The sequence below is a fragment of the Ranitomeya imitator genome, chromosome 5 (genome assembly GCF_032444005.1).
Source record: "Ranitomeya imitator isolate aRanImi1 chromosome 5, aRanImi1.pri, whole genome shotgun sequence".
In the NCBI taxonomy this organism is placed as follows: Eukaryota; Metazoa; Chordata; class Amphibia; order Anura; family Dendrobatidae; genus Ranitomeya; species Ranitomeya imitator.
In genome coordinates, this window is record NC_091286.1 from 574,560,883 (window position 1) to 574,577,019 (window position 16,137).

At 44.0% G+C, this 16,137-nt stretch overlaps 1 protein-coding gene across 1 annotated transcript in view; it reads right to left on the reverse strand.

The window, feature by feature from the left end:
- Positions 1 to 14,235: 14,235 nt before the first annotated feature.
- The window catches only part of PER2 (period circadian regulator 2), a 161,992-nt gene continuing 160,090 nt past the window's right edge, over positions 14,236 to 16,137 (reverse strand). Inside the window, exon 23 of the mRNA XM_069727814.1 lies at positions 14,236 to 15,554. Coding sequence (XP_069583915.1) covers positions 15,456 to 15,554 — 99 coding nt within the window. The 3' untranslated portion in view covers positions 14,236 to 15,455. The remainder of the gene's footprint in view (positions 15,555 to 16,137) is intronic.

Below are 16,137 nucleotides of genomic sequence, written 5' to 3' on the forward strand. Positions count from 1 at the left end.
GCCATTGACATTGATGGATAGGTCTGGTGGAGGGGTAGAGTGAGATGGGGGAAAGATGATGAATTCTGTTTTGTCCATGTTCAGTTGTAGAAAGCGAGCAGAAAAGAAGGCTGAAATGGCAGACAGACAGTGCGGGATTTTGGTAAGCAAGGAGGAGAGGTCAGGTCCGGAGAGGTAGATCTGCGTGTCGTCAGCGTAGAGATGGTACTGCATACCGTGGGATTCTATGGGCTGTCCCAGGCCGAAAGTGTAGATGGAGAAGAGTAGGGGTCCTAGAACAGAGCCTTGAGGAACACCGACTGACAAGGGGCGAAGTGAGGAGGTGGTGTGGGGGAGGGAGACACTGAATGTTCGGTCTGTCAGATATGACGAGATCCAGGAAAGGGCCAAGTCTGTGATGCCAAGGGATGAGAGGATTTGTAGCAAAAGGGAGTGGTCTACAGTGTATGGATTACTGTACCTTGCAGGAGCTTATAGGGCAAATAGACAAAGTTTGGAGGAACTTTGGGGTAAAGATGGGGATGGAGTTGAAAAATTTAGCCTTGTTATGTCCATAAACAGATTCAAGATTCTAACTCGTTGCCTTCGGTTTGACGACAGAACTACCCGAACCGAACGCAAAACACATGACCGACTTGCTCCAATTCGTGATATATTTCAAAGATTTGTTGTAAACTGTAAACAAAGTTATTACCCTGGAGAGAATCTCACTATTGACGAAATGCTCCCTGGTTTTCGTGGTAGATGTGCCTTTCGTCAATATATTCCATCAAAGCCAAACAAATATGGAATAAAAATGTATGCCCTTGTTGATGCCAGTAAGACCTACACTTACAACCTGGAAGTTTATGCAGGAAAACAACCAGAAGGTTCTTACTGTGTGAGCAACAAACCCATTGATGTTGTAAAAAGACTGGCTGAACCCTTATTTGGATCGGGTGGCAATATTACAGCTGACAATTGGTTTACAAGTTGTGATCTGATTGATTATCTGAAAATTCAGAAGCTGTCATATGTGGGAACTGTAAGAAAAAACAAAAGGGAATTGCCGCCACAGTTTGTAAGTGTGAAAGAGAGACAACAGTACAGCAGTATGTTTGCATTCCATAATGGAAAGGCTTTAGTTTCCTATGTACCACATGCCAAAAAAATCGTACTTCTTCTATCAACACTTCATGATGATGCTGCCATCGATCCTGGGTCTGGGGCAGAAAAAATCCCGGAGATAATTACATTTTACAATGCCACCAAAGGGGGTGTGGATACAGCAGATCAGATGTGCTCCACTTTCAACGTCAGCAGAAACATCAAACGCTGGCCAATGGTCATATTTTTTGCTATGTTGAATTTGGGTGGTATAAATTCACAAGTAATTTATCTTGTAAACAAGCTTGAACCACTCCGTAAGACGATTGTATCTGAAAAAATTGGCCCATGAACTAGTACTTGGAGAGCTACGCAGGAGAAGCGTGAAAACAATCGGTATCCCCTCTCGCCTTCAAGTTCAGCTCAAAAGGTTCCGCCCAGAAGATGATGGTGAAAAGTCACCATCTGCACCACCTCACAAAAGAAGGAGATGTACCACCTGCCAAACGGAAAGCGGAACCAGAAGGCTTTCAAATTATGAATGTCTCAAATGTCATAAAGCAATTTGCCTGACACATGCAAAAATGGTGTGTAATTCTTGCTATTTGCTCTGCAAGTGTGACTTTTCTGGGGAAACCTCAGCATCTACTTCTGATTGAATATGTTTTTAATAGTACTTAAGGTACCTTAAAATTAAGTTTGTGTTCAAAAATTTTCTTTGTACATTTTTTTGAGAGAGTCGAACTGGGGACTATTTGGCGGGAGTTTTGAAAAGTTTGTATTTCATAGTTATTAGTTTTATGTTAAGTAAATGGTTTTTTTTGCAACTGATTATGTGTAGTCTCTTTTATTACATCCCTATGAAGGTCACTGATCACTTTTAGAGCACTGAAATTGCAAACATTAGATATTATAGGTATTTTTCCAGCAGGCGCCTGACAGGCACATTGTATGTGAACTCGTTAGTCCGAATATTGTATGTGACGGAGGGTTAAAAGAGGTCTGGATACACATGATGAGAGCATTATACTGCCTCTGTACAAATCCCTAGTTAGACCGCACATGGAGTACTGTGTCCAGTTTTGGGCACCGGTGCTCAGGAAGGATATAATGGAACTAGAGAGAGTACAAAGGAGGGCAACAAAATTAATAAAGGGGATGGGAGAACTACAATACCCAGATAGATTAGCGAAATTAGGATTATTTAGTCTAGAAAAATGACGACTGAGGGGCGATCTAATAACCATGTATAAGTATATAAGGGGACAATACAAATATCTCGCTGAGGATCTGTTTATACCAAGGAAGGTGACGGGCACAAGGGGGCATTCTTTGCGCCTGGAGGAGAGAAGGTTTTTCCACCAACATAGAAGAGGATTCTTTACTGTTAGGGCAGTGAGAATCTGGAATTGCTTGCCTGAGGAAGTGGTGATGGCGAACTCAGTCGAGGGGTTCAAGAGAGGCCTGGATGTCTTCCTGGAGCAGAACAATATTGTATCATACAATTAGGTTCTGTAGAAGGACGTAGATCTGGGGATTTATTATGGTGGAATATAGGCTGAACTGGATGGACAAATGTCTTTTTTCGGCCTTACTAACTATGTTACTATGTTACTATGTAACTAGAATAGGTGCAGCAATTGCAACCGCACCTGGGTCCTGAAATCTAAGGGGCCCAAAAGGTCCCTTTTGCATTTTAACCCCTTTGCATTATGAAGAGCTCAGTATTCAGAGAATTGGTAGATCGTAGGCCCCCTTCACACATCCGTTTTTAAGGGCCGCAAATACAGACACACACACACCCATTGTATTCAATGGTGGGGTGCACATGTTCAGTCCATGTGGAAAAACCCACAGACATCAGAGGTTTTTTATCAGTAGCATGGACAAAATGCATGCCGCAGATGTGCACACTTATGACACACGGATGATATCCTTGTGTAATCAGTGTGACATGTACTGGCGCCTTGGAAGAAGCAGTACATTTCACGCTGTCCCCAGGCGTCGGCTGCTAAAGGCAGCTCTCATCATTTTTATTTGGTCTCCCTGAGATCAGAGCGACCAAGAGATAATAATGGGAATTGTATTCAGCACCTGCTGTGTAAAATAAAGAATTAAAAATGGCATGGGCTCCTGCGCAATTTTCATAACCAGCAGAGGGAAAGCCCACGGCTGGGGGCTGATGTTAAGAATCTGGGAAAGGGGACAATATCCCATAAGGTTCTCAGGATATTAATAACAGCTCACAGCTATTTGCATAGCCTTTCCTGGTGAATTTACGTAGAACTCCAGAAAAAAAAAATGACATAGGACTCCCCTTATAAATTCTAACCAGCAAAGACTAAACAGACAGCTGTGGGTTATAGCCTGGGAAGTGGTAAGAGATATTTGCACCCCTCCCAGGATACTAACATCAGCCCTCAGCTGCCCCAGACATAGTGCATCCATAAGATGCGCCAAATCGGGAGCTTACCCTCGCTCTTCCCACTTGCCCTGTGCGGTGGCAAGTGGGGTTATAGGGTTGGGGTTGATGTCTCAGGGCTTAGTAATGTAGAGGAGATTATAAGGCGCCCCCATTACTAACCCCATAGTTAGTATTGAAATAAACACACAGCAAGAATAAAATCCCTTATTGGAAATAAAACTCAACACCCTCTTTTACACATTTATTTTAAAATAAGAAGCACCCCTAGCACCATGAGAATTTTCGCTGAGATGGATTACAGTGTGGCACAGACTGGATTATCTTCACTTCGGCCAGGTGAGAGATATGGTTGTTTATTATTTTTGTTTTGGTTTTTACAGGGGACATAGGCGTCAATGGATTAGGTGAGTATAACTGATTTTTTATTTTGAAATAAATGTGTAAATCAGGGTGTTGAATTTTATTTCAAATAAAAGATTTCATTGTTGCTGTATGTTTATTTCAATAGTTACTGTGGGGGTAGTAATGGGGGCCTGTTATATAGACACCTCTCCATTACTAACCCCTGGGCTTGATGTCTCCTGACGACATAAAGGTGATATCAACCCCAACCCCATTACCCCACTTGCCATAGCAACAAGGCAAGAGGGAAGAGCGAGGCTAGGGTTAAGGGCCAGATTTGGCGCATCTTATAAATATGCAATTTCTGGGGCAGCTGAGGGTTGATGTTGGTAGCCTGGGAGGGGTGGCAATATCTCTTAGGGCAGTCCCACACGTCCAGATAATTCCAGTACCGGAAAAAAATCGGTATCGGAATTATCCGTGTCCGTGTGGCCCTGCGTTTCTGTGGCACATCAGTGTGGCACACGTGTGCCGCCCGTGTGCCCACTGGATACCACACGCACCGTGCAGGAGACAGCGCTAAAGTTTAGCGCTGTCCCCTGCATCGTGCTGAAGCCGCGATTCATATCTTTTGTGCAGCAGCGTTTGCTGTACAGAAGATATGAATAATCCATTTTTTGTGTGGTTTTTCTTGTTTAAAATAAAGGTCCATGTCCCCACCCCCTGTGCGCCTCCCCCGCTGTTCTGAAAATACTCACTCAGGTCCCTCGTTGGCTGTCGCTGCTTCCTGTCCTGGCCGCACCTTCTACTGTATGAGCGGCCACGTGGGGCTGCTCATTTACAGTAATGAATATGCGGCTCCACCCCTATGGGAGGTGGAGCCGCATATTCATGACTGTAATCGGCGGCCCCACGTGACCGCATACAGTAGAAGGTGCGGCCAGGACAGGAAGCAGCGACAGCCAACGAGGGAGCCGGGTGAGTATTTTCAGGACAGCGGGGGGGAGTGGTGGGGGGGCACACAGGGGGTGGGGACATGGACCTTTATTTTAAACAAGAAAACCCCCCAAAAAATGGATTATTCATATCTTCTTTACAGCAAACACTGCTGCACAGAAGATATGAATCGCGGCTTCAGCACCATGTGGGGGGGACAGCGCTTACTCGAGTGCTGTCTCCTGCACGGTACACGGACTGCACACGGACAACGTCCGTGTGCGGTACGTGTTTTACACGGACCCATTGACTTTAATGGGTCCGTGTAATACGTGCGCTCCCACGAACGCTGACATGTCTCCGTGTTTGGCACACAGAGACACGGTCCGCAAAAAATCAATGACATCTGCATTGATTTTAATGTGTCTACGTGTGTCAGTGGCTCTGGTACGTGAGGAAACTGTCACCTCATGTACCGGAGCCACTGACGTGTGAAACCGGCCTTACCACTTCCCAGGCTATTAATATTAACCCACAGATGTATGTTTACTGGTTAGAATTTATAAGGGGAACCCGATGACATTTTTTTTTCTGGGGTCCCCCATAAATTCGCCAGGAAAGGATAAGCAAACCGTTGGGACCCGATATTAATAGCCTGGGAACCTTTTGGGATATTGTCCCTTTTCAGAGATTATTAACATCAGTCCCCAGCAGTTTCCCTCTGCTAGTTATGAAAATTACATGTGAGCTCACACCATTTTTTTTAAATTTAAATTCTTTATTTTACATATTAGAGACACAGCTGCTGCTGAATACAACTCCCATAATTGTCGCCTGGTCGCGCTGATCTCAGGGAGACCAAGTGACAATGATGAGAGCTGATTCCAGCAGCCAGTGCCTGTAATTAGCACAAACTGTACTGCTTTTCCCAGCATACAGATGTGAAACACGGACACATGGATGTTACATACGTAAATACAGATGGTACGTAGACATGGACCTCACCAATACAGTTTTTACCTGTACAGGAATCAGCTGGAAGTCTGAAGGCATAAAGCAGAGAAAACAGTTTTAAAAAAAAATTGCTGCTCCTGGTGATACCTTGCTGGAATCATGCTGCTCTCAGATGGGGTAGCAAAACCTTTCTGATAGAATCCCTTTAATGTAGATTCTAATTAAATGTTATTAACCCCTTCATGACCTTGGGATTTTTCGTTTTTCCGTGTTCGTTTTTCACTCCCCTCCTTCCCAGAGCCATAACTTTTTTATTTTTCCGTCAATTTGGCCATGTGAGGGCTTATTTTTTGCGGGACAAGTTGTACTTTTGAACGACATCATTGGTTTTAGCATGTCATGTACTAGAAAACGGGAAAAAATTTCCAAGTGCGGTGAAATTGCAAAAAAAGTGCAATCCCACACTTGTTTTCTGTTTGGCTTTTTTGCTAGGTTCACTAAATGCTAAAACTGACCTGCCATTATGATTCTCCAGGTCAGTATGAGTTCATAGACACCTAACATGACTAGGTTATTTTTTACCTAAGTGGTGAAAAAAAATTCTAAACTTTGCTAAAAAAAAAAAAAAAATTTGCGCCATTTTCCAATACTTGTAGCGTCTCCATTTTTCATGATCTGGGGTCGGTTGAGGGCGTATTTTTTGCGTGCCGAGATGACGTTTTTAATGATAGCATTTTGGTGCAGATATGTTCTTTTGATCGCCCGTTATTGCATTTTAATGCAATGTCGCGGCGACCAAAAAACCGTAATTCTGGCGTTTCACATTTTTTTCTCGCTACGCCGTTTAGTGATCAGGTTAATGCTTTTTTTTATTTGATAGATCAGGCGATTCTGAGCGCGGCGAAACCAAATATGTGTAGATTTGTTTTTTTTTTATTCATTTATTTTGATTGGGGCGAAAGGGGGGTGATTTAAACTTATATTTTTTTTTTATTTTTTTCACATTTTTTTTAAACTTTTTTTTTTTACTTTTGTTATGCTTCAATAGCCACGATGGGAGGCTAGAAGCTGGAATAGCACGATCGGCTCTGCTACATAGCAGCGATCTGCTGATCGCTGCTATGTAGCTGAAAATCAGGTGTGCTGTGAGCGCCGACCACAAGGTGGCGCTAAAAGCTGCCGGGGATCAGTAACCATAGAGGTCTCAAGGACCTCTATGGTTACTATTCTGAAGCATCGCCGACCTCCGATCATGTCACGGGGGTTGGCGATGCGATCATTTCCGGCCGCCCGGCCGGAAGTGGTAGTTAAATGCCGCTGTCTGCGTTTGACAGCGGCATTTAACTAGTTAATAGGCGCGGGCAGATCGCGATTCTGCCCGTGCCTATTGCGGGCACATGTCAGCTGTTCAAAACAGCTGACATGTCCCGGCTTTGATGCGGGCTCACCGCGGAGCCTTGCATCAAAGCAGGGGAGCTGACCTCGGACGTACTATCCCGTCCGAGGTCAGAAAGGGGTTAAATAAAACGGTAATTTATTAAAATATATTCAAACTTGGTGCCTCACACCATTGCTTTCATTCTACTCTCCAATCCTTCCGCCAGTACATAAACACAGTAACAATTATTGTCAGTACATGGTAAAGCACCCAGAACCATTTTCAGTAGATGGATACAGCAACAAAACCATCATAAGTATGGTACATGTTTTCTGAATTGAATATTCCTCACATCCATTGATCACAAACCACACTATAGGTCTTTTCTGGTAGGTCTGCTGCTTCCCTGCTATGTAATTTGCAAAAGTTTTTTATTCACAAAACCACAGAGGTCTCTACGTGCAGCATTGTGAAGTGCAGCGTTAAAGTGCACAGAGGGAAATATATCAGAAGGTAAGAGCTACAACTGTGATCAAATACAAACTGGATACTGTCACGCTGAACAGCTAGTGGACGGATATGGGGGGGGAAGACATGTAATGATAAATATATCAATACGAATTGCACGTGTAAAGTAATGCTCAAGTAATCCCTTCAAAAATCATACATACATGCTAGCCATCTTAGGGAGAGACCCAAGTTGGGCTAAATGTAGCGGGACGAAAGAGACCGAAAAGCCCTCTACTTAAAGGAAATACATAGTGGATGCTTTCCTGAAACGGAAAGTACTTGCAAGCAGCATAATACAAAGAATAGCAGGTTTACCCAGAATCCTTTGCAGTAGGCGGAGCTAGGAGGAGTACTTTCCGTTTCAGGAAAGCATCCACTATGTATTTCCTTTAAGTAGAGGGCTTTTCGGTCTCTTTCGTCCCGCTACATTTAGCCCAACTTGTGTCTCTCCCTAAGGTGGCTAGCATATGTGTATCGCTTGCTCACCGAGCCCCACTCCATACAGCCAACCAATTCCAGCCCTGTGCTGATGAGGGCCTAAAGCCCGAAACACGTGTCCACAGGTAGGAATTGGTTGGCTGTGTAAATTTAGAAACTAATCCGCAGCATTGCACGCTTGGCGATTCCAAGCGCTGTGGATTAGACTGGGGTGGAAAGAGATGATTTGCATAGCTCCGCCTACTGCAAAGGATTCTGGGTAAACCTGCTATTCTTTGTATTATGCTGCTTGCAAGTACTTTCCGTTTCAGGAAAGCATCCACTATGTATTCAAAAATCATAGTAATTCAAACTTACACAGAGGTATTTATGATCAATACCTCTCTATCAATAGAAGCAGCAACAATTTGTGGGGTTTGTGTTCACATTGCAAATCTAGTCTTTGGGCTACAGATTTTACATATATACTCTATATGTAAGATCAATAGCAGAAACACCACAAATTGTTGTTTCTTCCATTGGAAAAATATACCCCCCAAAAAACCTCCCCCATATATTCACTTACCACCTAGCAGCACAAGAGAGGCATCCACTCCGACACACTTCACTATGACTCCGGCGCGATCTCAGTAAGGGTCGCAGGCTTCTTTTGGTCTGCTCTCTGGTGTCCTATGAGTGGGGTTGATCAGTAAAAACCAATAATAATATGAATCCCCCAGCACAGGCACTGTGCACTGCAGGGATTCACTAGTTTCAGACCTGGGAGTGGAGGGTATGTATGAGTTATACATACTCACGGCCAGTGAGAGTGGCCTTGCTGAATACACTTGTATAGAGCTGAGGCCCCGACCAGTGGCGTGAACGGCCAGTGGGCATATCTGTGTAGAGGGCTGGCCTCTCTCCATACAAGTGTATAGAGAGCGAGGCCACGGCCACCGGCTGAGGGCATATGTAAATCGTACATACCCTCCATTCCCCGGTCTGAAACTGCCAAATCTCCACAGTGCAGACTGGCAACCCTTTTAAGTAAGCACTCATATGTTAAGAAATCACCTGTAAATACATTTCTGCTCATTAACCCCTTAACCCCCAAGGGTGGTTTGCACGTTAATGACCGGGCCAATTTTTACAATTCTGACCCCTGTCCATTTATGAGGTTATAATTCTGCAACGCTTCAACGGATCCCGATGATTCTGACAATGTTTTCTTGTGACATATTGTAATTCATGATAGTAACATTTCTTTGATATTACCTGCGTTTATTTGTGAAAAAAAACGGAAATTTGGTGAAAATTTTGAAAATTTCGCAATTTTCCAACTTTGAATTTTTATGCCCTTAAATCACAGAGATATGTCACACAAAATACTTAATAAGTAACATTTCCCACATGTCTACTTTACATTTGCACAATTTTGGAACCAACATTTTTTTTGTTAGGGAGTTATATCTGATAAAAATTGACCAGCAATTTCTCATTTTTCCAACACCATTTTTTTTAGGGACTACATCACATTTGAAGTCACTTTGAAGGGTCTATATGATAGAAAATACTCAAGTGTGACACCATTCTACAAACTGCACATCTCGAGGTACTCAAAACCACATTCAAGAAGTTTATTAACCCTTCAGGTGTTTCACAGGATTTAAAAAAAAAAAAATGAACATTTAACTTTTTTTCACAAAAAATTTACTTCAGCTCCAATTTACTTTATTTTACCAATGGTAACAGGAGAAATTGGAGCCCAAAAGTTGTTGTAAAATTTGTCCTTAGTACGCTGAAACCTTATATGTGGAGGGGAACCACCATTTGGGTGCATGGCAGAGCTCGGAAGGGAAGGAGCGCCGTTTGGAATGCAGACTTAGATGGATTGGTCTGCAGGCGTCATGTTGCATTTGCAGAGCCCCTGATATACCTAAACAGTAGAAACCCCCCACAAGTGACACCATTTTGGAAACTAGACCCCCTACGGAACTTATCTAGATGTGTGGTGAGCACTTTGACCCACCAAGTGCTTCACAGAAGTTTATAATGTAGAGCCGTAAAAATAAAAAAATCATATTTTCTTCACAAAAATGATCTTTTCGCCCCCAATTTTTTATTTTCCCATGGGTAAAAGAAGAAATTGGACCCCAAAAGTTATTGTGCAATTTGTCCTGAGTACACTGATACCCCATATGTGGGGGTAAACCACTGTTTGGGCGCATGGGAGAGCTCGGAAGGGAAGGAGCACTGTTTGACTTTTCAATGCAAAATTGACTGGAATTGAGATAGGACAACATGTCGCGTTTGGAGAGGACCATAACGCGCTTCACCTTCTGTTTTCGTTATGGTCCGATGGACCAGGAGATAAGGGCATCCATTAGGAGGCACTGGCACGTGTTGGCAAGGGATAAGGATCTCTCGGATAGGGTGGCTGGGGGGCCACTCATTTCTAATAGACGGAGTACACGGATGAGGGATGTATTGGTCTGCAATCGTATTTCTAATCCTAGGGCCACATGGCTGGAACAATCGGTCCCTAAGGGTAATTTTTGCTGTGGCCATTGTCTTTCCTGTAAATATCAGGTTACTGGGCGGGTGCTTAATATAGGTCCTGTTAGACACACTGTTCAGCAGTTTATTTCATGTAAGACTGATTACATAGTCTATGTGGTTTTCTGTCCCTGTAAAAGGTTTTACATAGGGAAGACCATACGCCGACTATATGTTCGTTTCAGGGAGCACTTCAGATCTATTCGGAAGGGTAAGGGTGTGCCTAGGTTGATCGAGCACATTAGAGATGCACATCTAGGTGATCCAGAGGTCCTCAGGTTTGCAGGGATTGAGAGGGTGGTCTTACCTGCGCAAGGGGGTGATTTGCAGAAGTTGTTGTTAAGAAAGGAAGCCAGGTGGATCATGCGCACGCGTGCGATGGGTCCAGCTGGCTTAAACGACCGGATATGTCCATCTTCTTGTAGTTCCCCCCCGGGGGTAGGTTTTTATCTATGTGTTGATGGACCACCATCTTTTCTGTGTGAGTATAACTCTGCGACAAAAGTATGTAAGAGGCTCATTTGAGAGATCATGGATAGGTGTTTGGCACGCTGCGCTTGAGATGGGTGAGTTCCTCCTCAAATTGACGTAATCATACCGGACTCTTTGTGAAGTTTTCAGGAGCCTGTACAAGGTGGGATATGCATTCCGGGTTCGTCTCCGGATTTTATGTATTTTAATGTGTTTTATGTTTTGCACATGTGTATTTCGTCTGGGGGTGCCAGAGGTAAGGGGCGTGGGTAAGGAGGGAGGGAGGTTTCTCTCCTACTCACCTATTTATGTCTGCGTCACTCCCCTGCACCTCAGACCCGTGGAAGCGCTAACGTAGGCGCGAAACGGCCGTCACATCCTGCTCACCTCCTTCCCTGCTTCACAATCCCGGGCCGTGAACAAGACGGCTTTGTTTTAATGCTTCAATAAAGGATTTGAACCACACCTGGATCGGTGAGTGTTGCCGTATTGCTCCGTATATTCCTCGATTGCACACCTGTGATCTGGTGCCCTGGACTGTTGCTGCCTGCTACCATCAGTAAACCAGGTAAAAAGACTGCACAACTGCGTCCTTCATTCTTTACTGCACCACTCACCATCTTCCATATATTCACCAGGAGCCCTGGGGAAAGTTATATCATCTGCCTGTCATAATATTACCCCAGAGGACCCCTTTACGCAGCGTTGGTCATCCCTGACCGAATACCACAGGTGGCGTCATGAACATTTATTATTTTACAAATCCCTTTAAAGGGAACCTGTCACCCCCAAATCAACGGTGAGCTAAGCCCACCGGCATCAGGGGCTTATCTACAGCATTCTGGAATGCTGTAGATAAGCCCCCGATGTATCCTAAAAGATGAGAAAAAAAGGTTAGATTATACTCACCTGGGCGGGCCGTCCGATCGGATGGGCGCCGCGTCGCGGTCCGGGACCTCCCATCTTCTTACGATGACGTCCTCTTCTGGTCTTCACGCTGCGGCTCCGGCGTACTTTGTCTGCCCTGTTGAGGGCAGAGCAATGTACTGCAGTGCGCAGGGAAATGTCAGAGAGGACCAGCGCCTGCGCACTGCAGTACTTTGCTCTGTCCTCAACAGGGAGCCACAGCGTGAAGATCAGAAGAGGACGTCATCTAATGAAGATAGACCGGACCGGACTGCGACACCCATCGGACTGGACCGCAGCGAGACCGCCCCTGGGTCAGTATAATCTAACCTCTTTTTCTCATCTTTTAGGATACATTGGGGGCTTATCTACAGCATTACAGAATGCTGTAGATAAACCCCTGATGCCGGTGAGCTTACCTCACCCTCGATTTTGGGGGTGACAGGTTCCCTTTAAAGACCTCCACGGACCGGGTCGCCGCCGCCGTGAGACGTCACTTTAAGTACCGGACCCAGTACCCCACGGCTCTGGCGGGCGTTTCACTATGATCGTCATTACTGTCAATGACTGTTGGCGCATACACCTGAATTCTGTTTCCCGGGGGTTCGCACGTAAGCCCTGACGGAGACACTGACCGTACAGTCAAACTCTGTGTGTACATAATAGCCTTAGGCCGAGTGCACACTGCGTCTCTGCAATTAGCCGACATTATACATCAGGAGCTTTTACCAACATATACTGTAACATGCCCATTCACCAGACAGAGGACAAAAGTATGTTCTTTTCATCTACATCTGGTAGTCATGCGTCTGCATAGAATTTCTCAAAGTGCAAAAACATAGAAAGGAGCAGCATACGTGTCAGCATACAGGCAATAATGTAGATGCACATTCACACTGTGGCCATTTAACAGACAGAACCTAGGATAAACACAAAATAAGCAAATACCCTGTTCATTGTGATATTTACATATACTATGTATTTACTAAGTACCCTAACATTATTGTGATAAAAAAAGAGCGTAAAGATGATCCCACCGCCATAAGGTGTACACAATCAAGGTGGGACCAAATGTTGTAGTTCACCTTATCTGTCAGCAGACCTCAAAATAGATGGGGGCATAGTAGGACCCAGACCTGAATGTTCAGACCCCTGCCCCTGGAGATCAATATAGACAAAATGGCGAGCGTAAAAAAAGAGGATGCACTTATACCAACATGTGTTCCAGCTCATTTCTTTGCTTTAGTTTTTTTTGTACTTTGCACATACTGGGGTGTGGCTCCCCTCTTTGGGCTGGGTCTTCTGTCTATACAGCTTTGCCACAGGCAGTTGTCAGAACGCTCAGGTCCTGGTCCTGCTCTGCACCATCTATATCGAGGTCTGCTGACACAGAGTGATGAACTACAAGAGTTAGGAACTACCCCGATTGGATTCACCTTGTCGCAGTGGGAAGACTTATGCTCTTTTGATCAACATAATGTCAACTAAATACCCCATGTCATTTACATGTACTATTACTTTTCACTTACTGCAGGGTATTTGCTCATTTTGCTTCTATCCTAGGTTCTGTATAGGAAAGTGCAGCAGACTGTGCGTTCCTATGTAGCGAGTTACCGCACAATGGCTTCCTTCAGTAGATGGATGTCTAAGGCTACGTTCACATTTGCGTTGTGCGCTGCTGCGTCGGCGACGCAACGCACAACGCAAACAAGAACGCATGCAAAACGCATAGTTTTGAGACGCATGCGTCCTTTTTTTTGCCGGATTTTGGACGCAAAAAAAATGCATCTTGCTGCGTCCTCTGCGCCCTAACGCTTGCGGCAAAAAAGACGCATGCATCGCAAAACGTCCATGTCCATGCGCCCCCATGTTAAATATAGGAGTGCATGCGTCGCCGCGGCTGCGCCAGACGCAGCCCAGCAGAACGCAAATGTGAACGTAGCCTAAGCGCCTACGGTCAGGCTTCTATCTCCCTAGATGAATTCTGTATGTCATGTCATTTACACATACAAGGCTAATGGATTTTAATATACAAGTGTAATGCTTCATTTTCTCAGTGGTGGCGTTGCAGGGAAATAAATCATTGGCCGCTAGGTTCCCTGCTGATGGTATCCAGTCACTGGGCGGCCCAGGACACCCTGCGATCCACTTATTATTCTGGGAGTATCTGAACACTGTAACAGAAGATAACACTTTCACCAACATTCAAAAGTGTCATAATAAAAACATACAGATAACAAATAATTCACCACACTACAAAATAAAATGTTTTTTACTGCCATTTGGTCTACCAAAGGTAGGACAGACGAGACGTGAATAGATCAGGGGGCACAAAACAAAAATCACAGAAGGATTTGGTCACAACCTCTTTGAAGGTAACAGTCGCGGTGATGAATATGTGGTCAGGTCCACAGTGCAGGTATACGGCTGATGACTTTACTATATGTAAGGTCCATATTCCTTATGAACCCGACAAAGATCGATAACGCCTCATTGATGACACACCACAGTGCGGTATATTCATTTTTCTACATGAAACATACATAAGGCAGCACAGACAGATGGATGGACGGACAGGTAGGGTGGTCTGCATTTCCAACACCAGCTTGTACACTAATCTTTGGCTCTAGAAAGGTTACTGAGGAATGGAGGTGGAATGAAAATCTCCAACCCAGTCCCACCATGTAACTATCCCTCATTACTAATGGATTGCTGGTCATCAAGTTACCAAGAAGGTCATTAAGACAAATGCACAAGTTTAGGGCCAGTAGAGTCCACGGGACTGGACAATGCCATGATGATGTTGGTTTGGGCAGACATTTTTGGTATAGAAGAGACAAAGTTTATATAATGGATCACGGCATCAAACAATTTGAGTAGATCTCATTAAGAGAGTTGGTAACCTTTGTGTCAGAAGTAAAACTGCTATTCTCTTGTCTGACACCCTTAATATCCTGCGCTCCAAGACAGCATTATAAAAGAAAAATACAAGTTTCATAATTATGAAACACATGAAAAATTGGTTTTGTATAATGTAAAGTAAAAAAAATAAAAACGGAAATCTAACATTCCTCCATGTAAAATGCAGTGTGAAGTCGTAAAGTGAGGGAGCCCTATAAGGGAGAGCAATAATCCTGCGTTAGTCTTGTAGATATCGCCAGACGGTTAAAAATATTTTAGAAAAACCCTTGATAGACCAGATATAAATAAATAACATAGTACAGTGCATTGGTCATCCAGGGCACCAGCTGGAGAAGGTAAAGATGGCACCAGCCAAGAAAGTCACATTGTATTAGAGTCCTCCGAGCTGAAGAAATGTAACCCGACCAAGGTCCGTTGACGAGAGGAGACGGAAAATACAATGTCCGCACACGAGTGTTTCTGACAGATCTGTAGTGGCTTTAGGTATCCAGGGTTTCATTGGGGCATCAGGAGAACAACGCCAGGAGAACTCCCAAACTTTGTTGCCTTTTTTCAATCACATGACTCCATAATCCCATTGAGCTCCAGCTCCTGGAGAGAGTCTGGATAATCTTCACAAGCTGAACGTCTGTCCTTACAGAAAACGCAGCCCTGGAAAAGAATGCAAAACAGTGAATGAATGGGACAACGTAGACCAAGAGCAGCATCGAGAAGAAGGAAGAGGTCACACACAACACACCTGAAATAATAAGGAAAATGGGCGAGATGGCTCAAAATGGCACCAACGGAAAAGCAAAAATTAGAAGTGGAATCTGATTTTGAAGCTGTGGGCAACTCCTCCATAGTACAAGTTTACACCAATGTTTTACCATATTGGAAATGGTCCATGGAATTATAAAGGGGATGTTCACATGTGGAGAATTTGCAGTGTTTTTGTTTCTGCACCAAAATCCAGAGTGGTCAGAGGAAAAATGCTGCATATAATACTCGCATTTTTACAGCGTTTTTCATCCATTTAATTGAATGAGTTAAAAAGTCCTTAAAAAATGCTGAAAGAATTGAAATGCTGTGCTTTGGAAAAAATGCACAAATTAAGAGAAAAACAAACAAGTGTGTGCATGAGATTTCAGAAATCGCACCAATTATGCTGGTACTTTGAAATGTTGCATTATGTATACTGTATAAAATAAAGCAAAAATGTCAACATGCCCCAAGTATTGGCCAACCTAAGACC